Below are 5,000 nucleotides of genomic sequence, written 5' to 3'. Positions count from 1 at the left end.
TCCGTCTGAAAAACGAGCAAATGAACTATCTGACCATTGAGCTTCGTGACGCCGAGAGCAAGGCCGAGGCGCTACAGGAACAAGCCAAGCAAGCTGTGGACCAGGCTCAGGCGGAGGCCAACTTGCAGCGCTACCAGAAGATGTTGGCAGAACGTGATGCCATTGTGCGGGATACCAAAACATCGGTATGTTTGTCTGTGCTACTTACTCACTCCCGAGTTTCATGCTTGCACAATCATCAGGCAAAAGTATTATTCTGATATCAAACAGGGAATGGGTTCTTGTTATAACTTGTAAAGGAAATTAGGTGAAGTCTATATTGTAGTGAAGAGGTAGGGGAAGTGCTCAGACTAGGAGAAGGGAGCAGCGGTCTACACAGTAGGTCAAGTCCTCTCATGCGCACTAAGTGCTCAATGTCCGGAAAAGGCAGAGCTCCTTACAAACAAGGTGTCGATGGACCTGATTGTGGTCACAACTGCTTACAACTAGCTTGAACACTTGTCTTACAACTAGCTTGAAGACTGGTCTTTCAGCTAGCTTGAAGACTGGTCTTACAACTAGCTTGAACACTGGTCTTACAACTAGCTTGAACACTGGTCTTTCAACTAGCTTGAACACTGGTCTTACAACTAGCTTGAACACTGGTCTTACAACTAGCTTGAACACTGGTCTTACAACTAGCTTGAAGACTTGTGTTACAACTAACTTGAACACTGGTCTTTCAACTAGCTTGAACACTGGTCTTACAACTAGCTTGAACACTGGTCTTACAACTAGCTTGAACACTGGTCTTACAACTAGCTTAAACACTGGTCTTACAACTAGCTTGAAGACTGGTCTTACAGCTAGCTTGAAGACTGGTCTTACAACTAGCTTGAAGACTGGTCTTACAACTAGCTTGAAGACTGGTCTTACAACTAGCTTGAAGACTGGTCTTACAACTAGCTTGAACACTGGTCTTACAACTAGCTTGAAGACTGGTCTTACAACTAGCTTGAACACTGGTCTTACAACTAGCTTGAACACTGGTCTTACAACTAGCTTGAACACTGGTCTTACAACTAGCTTGAACACTGGTCTTACAACTAGCTTGAACACTGGTCAAACGGATGCATGATCAGAAAAATTCAGTACTGCACTGTGACATGGTGCAATGGATGTGTTCCTACTGATTCGTGTGTGTGTTTGTTGTTTGGTGGATGGGAGATTTAGTTTTATATTAATTGTGGTGGATGGGGGATTTGGGATTATTTAATCCTTCAAATACGAACATATGGATATATCCATACTGGTATGTAGAGCACACAACTTCAAAATTTCGAAACTCCAGCTACAGCTGTTGTTGTTGCTGATGCTTCTGTGGTTGCTGCTACTGTTGCTGCTACTGGCGAGCCTACCGCAGTTGCTGAAGTGGAGGAAGCTGCTACCAAGGCCGTCACAAGCGTCGCGAATAATGAAGGATCCCTGTCCCCGATCGTGGTTTGTTGCAGAATCAAAAAGTCTTTCATTGTAGTTACACTGAAATGGCAGCAAATGCCTGGAAATGCTTGCAATTGGCTTCAATTTTTGAAATTGTTTCCGGGGGAGGGCCCCTAACCCCACTTCCATGGTGATGGGCCTGGCTGCTGCATCCATTGGTAGCTGCTGCATCCATTGGTAGCTGCTTACACGGTTCCTACTACTGTCTGTTATATCTTCTTCTGCTAATAATGGTGATGGTGGTGATGCTGATGCTGCTGGTCCTGGTACCTCTGCCATTGTTCCTTCAGCACCTGCTCATGCGTATGTTATCGCTGCTGTTGCTGCTGTTGCTGCTGCTGTTGCTGCTTTTGTTTGTTCCGCTGCTGCTGCTGCTGCTGCTGTTGCTGTTGCTGCTATTTGTTCTGCTGCTGCTGCTGTTGTTGTTGTTGTTGTTGTTGTTGTTGTTGTTGTTGTTGTTGTTGTTGTTGTTGTTGTTGTTGTTGTTGTTGTTGTTGTTTGTTCCGCTACATACACAGCTGGAGGCTCTAGAGTTGAGAATGAAAACTGTCGAGGAGGTAAGTCAATATTGTTCTTGCACTCCTCTGTGCTTCTATTCGTTCTGAGTGTCTGTGTGTCTGTGTGTCTGAGTGTCTGGGTGTCTCAGTGTCTGTGTGTCTGAGTGTCTGAGTGTCTGGGTTTCTTTTGACTGGGTATGCAGATGAGTACCTGTAGGCCGGTGGTACATTATATGGGGGTATAGTGTGATGGGGGTATAGTGTGATGGGGGTATAGTGTGATGGGGGTATAGTGTGATGGGGGTATAGTGTGATGGGGGTATAGTGTGAGGGGGGTATAGTGTGATGGGGGTATAGTGTGATGGGGGTATAGTGTGAGGGGGGTATAGTGTGATGGGGGTATAGTGTGAGGGGGGTATAGTGTGATGGGGGTATAGTGTGATGGGGGTATAGTGTGATGGGGGTATAGTGTGAGGGGGGTATAGTGTGATGGGGGTATAGTGTGAGGGGGGTATAGTGTGATGGGGGTATAGTGTGAGGGGGGTATAGTGTGATGGGGGTATAGTGTGAGGGGGGTATAGTGTGATGGGGGTATAGTGTGAGGGGGGTATAGTGTGATGGGGGTATAGTGTGAGGGGGGTATAGTGTGAGGGGGGTATAGTGTGATGGGGGTGTAGTGTGATGGGGGTATAGTGTGATGGGGGTATAGTGTGATGGGGGTATAGTGTGATGTGGAAGTGCAAGATGCAAGACGGTACACCATTGTACAGAGTGCACTGGGCAGGGAATCCTTTTTTTTGTGAAATGGAATATTGGTTTGACTCGTAAGTCTCTCCACGTAGCTCTCTTGATATTGCGTAAAATGGCACTGAGCACACAACACTCAGCACACAACACTCAGGACACAGCACACAACACTCAGCACACAACACTCAGCACACAACACTCAGCACTCAGCACACAACACTCAGCACTTGCTCTATTCAAATACGAACAGTTGAGTTCAGTCAGATCTTTCCAATCCATCTCCTCGCTCCATTAGCCGGCAAAAGTTCGTAACGGGTACCTATTCTTCATTCGTACAGAAAAGATGATCTGTGGCTCTGGTAAGCCGTCGTATTTGTTGTTCTTTGGGGATTTTACCGTGTACGGTTCAGTGGAGTGCTGGGGAATTTGGAAATTCAAAAACTTCTTCTAGTGGGTTTCAAACCGCTCAGTGTACTGTTGTAAGTGGAGTTAAACAGCCTGGATTTAAGTGGTTTTTCCCCAATTCTGTGCTTACGGGGAAAAGCTGAAAGCCTGGCCGAATCCTATTCCTGTGGCGGCTTGTCTTTAGGAGAAATATATGTCGTAAACACAATCAGAAGACCATTCCTGCGCAGCTTAATCACATCACTGCTAGTAATCACATCACTGCTAGTAATCACATCACTGCTAGTAATCACATCACTGCTAGTAATCACATCACTGCTAGTAATCACATCACTGCTAGTAATCACATCACTGCTAGTAGTCACATCACTGCTAGTAATCACATCACTGCTAGTCACAGTGCCGGCATAGATGCACAGTAGCTTTCTCAGCAGCTTTCTCAGCAGCTTTCTCTACGCACTGTAAGACCAGTAATAAATAAATATATTAAATTTCACGGTTCGCGTGAGACTCGGCTGGAAGCCGAGTTTTCCGCATCCGCCGTGGGAACGCCACCACCCTCTAGGATCAAGGCGCAGATGCAGCGCCTAAACGGTGGGAGGCGAGTAGATCAGACCCACCACCAAGTAAGACCAGTAATGTTAACGAACATTTAAATCTAACGAGTTAAAGAATTTGAAAGAATCGTTAACATTTGAAGTCGTTATGTGCAAAACGATATGTACATGTACAGTCATTTGCCGGTTTTGAGACAGAATTCGTTAGAATTTCAAGTCGCTAAACCCGCGAAAATGCGGAGATGGTTAACTTTAATTGATGTTATAATATCAGGTCTTACGGTATGTTTTGTCTATGTCATTGTCAGGAAAGAAAATCACAGCTGCTCGCCAATATTGCCAAGGACGACGTCATAGCACGGCTGCAGGTAAAGATGGCAGAGCTGGGTGAACGGAATGACCATCTGGAAAAACTCCTTGCCAGAGCAACCCAAGAACAAGAACAGGTGAATAGGTGATCCAAACTGGCTGATGTGTGTGTGTACAGGTTCCTGCACGAGTACGAGGGCAGTACTGCGGAATCCAGCACGCGCCGCGATAGCGGCAAGGGCTGGATGAACAGCGGTACTGGCCGAGTATGAGTGACTGGAACGTGTTTCCCGTGTGCACCCAAGCCAAAGAGCATGCATGCACACGTGTACACAATGTAATCATGTATATAACTCGCTCTTTCCGTTGTCCTTGTATTTACGAAACACGCGCCAAGTTTGCGAGCCAATGAACGCAGTGGATTCCGTTCCTGCCCGTCGTCAAGTGACGACGCAGTGACGACGGGCAGTGGAATCCGTTCCTGCCCGTCGTTACTTGACGACGGTCAGTGGATCCAGTTCCTTCATCTTTGAGCAGGCAGGACCGCGCTTTCTAGCCCGCGCAGTTTCACTGTCATTGGTCGACTCCAAGGCGACAATCACGCGACACACGGGAAGTTGTTATTTGTAGGTCAGTGCATAGTGACTTTTACAACATAACTTGTGCAATACAGATATCCACAATGGTGCAAACCAGTGCTGGGAATGTAGTTTTTCATTACTCTACCCATTCATTAGTTTGAGGAGAAGGTGTGAATCTTTCCGATAATAGTCTTTTAAGGTTTATCAAATGCTCGCTAAGACCACCTCTCTTTGTACGAGCAATTTACACCATACAGTCATGTATAGCTAGCTATACATGTCATGTATAGCTAGCTATACATGACATGAATAGCTAGCTATGCATGTTATGTACCAACAAGAATACTAGGATTAAACGTTTTTTTTACTCTGAGTTTCTCGCACTAAGCGATCACCAGAAAACATGTATTGTACACAATAAAATG

The 5,000-nt window shown here is 45.8% G+C and overlaps 1 protein-coding gene across 1 annotated transcript in view; it reads left to right on the top strand.

Moving 5' to 3' along the window:
- The window catches only part of LOC135822966 (probable E3 ubiquitin-protein ligase bre1), a 23,655-nt gene that overhangs the window by 9,924 nt on the left and 8,731 nt on the right, over window positions 1–5,000 (top strand). The window contains exons 7-9 of the mRNA XM_065335806.1: window positions 1–185; window positions 1,998–2,036; window positions 3,994–4,131. The exon at window positions 1–185 is cut by the window's left edge and continues 7 nt beyond it. Coding sequence (XP_065191878.1) covers window positions 1–185; window positions 1,998–2,036; window positions 3,994–4,131 — 362 coding nt within the window. The remainder of the gene's footprint in view (window positions 186–1,997; window positions 2,037–3,993; window positions 4,132–5,000) is intronic.

The sequence above is a fragment of the Sycon ciliatum genome, chromosome 8, assembly GCF_964019385.1.
Source record: "Sycon ciliatum chromosome 8, ocSycCili1.1, whole genome shotgun sequence".
NCBI classification, from domain to species: domain Eukaryota; kingdom Metazoa; phylum Porifera; class Calcarea; order Leucosolenida; family Sycettidae; genus Sycon; species Sycon ciliatum.
This window is presented reverse-complemented; position numbering and strand designations above follow the sequence as displayed.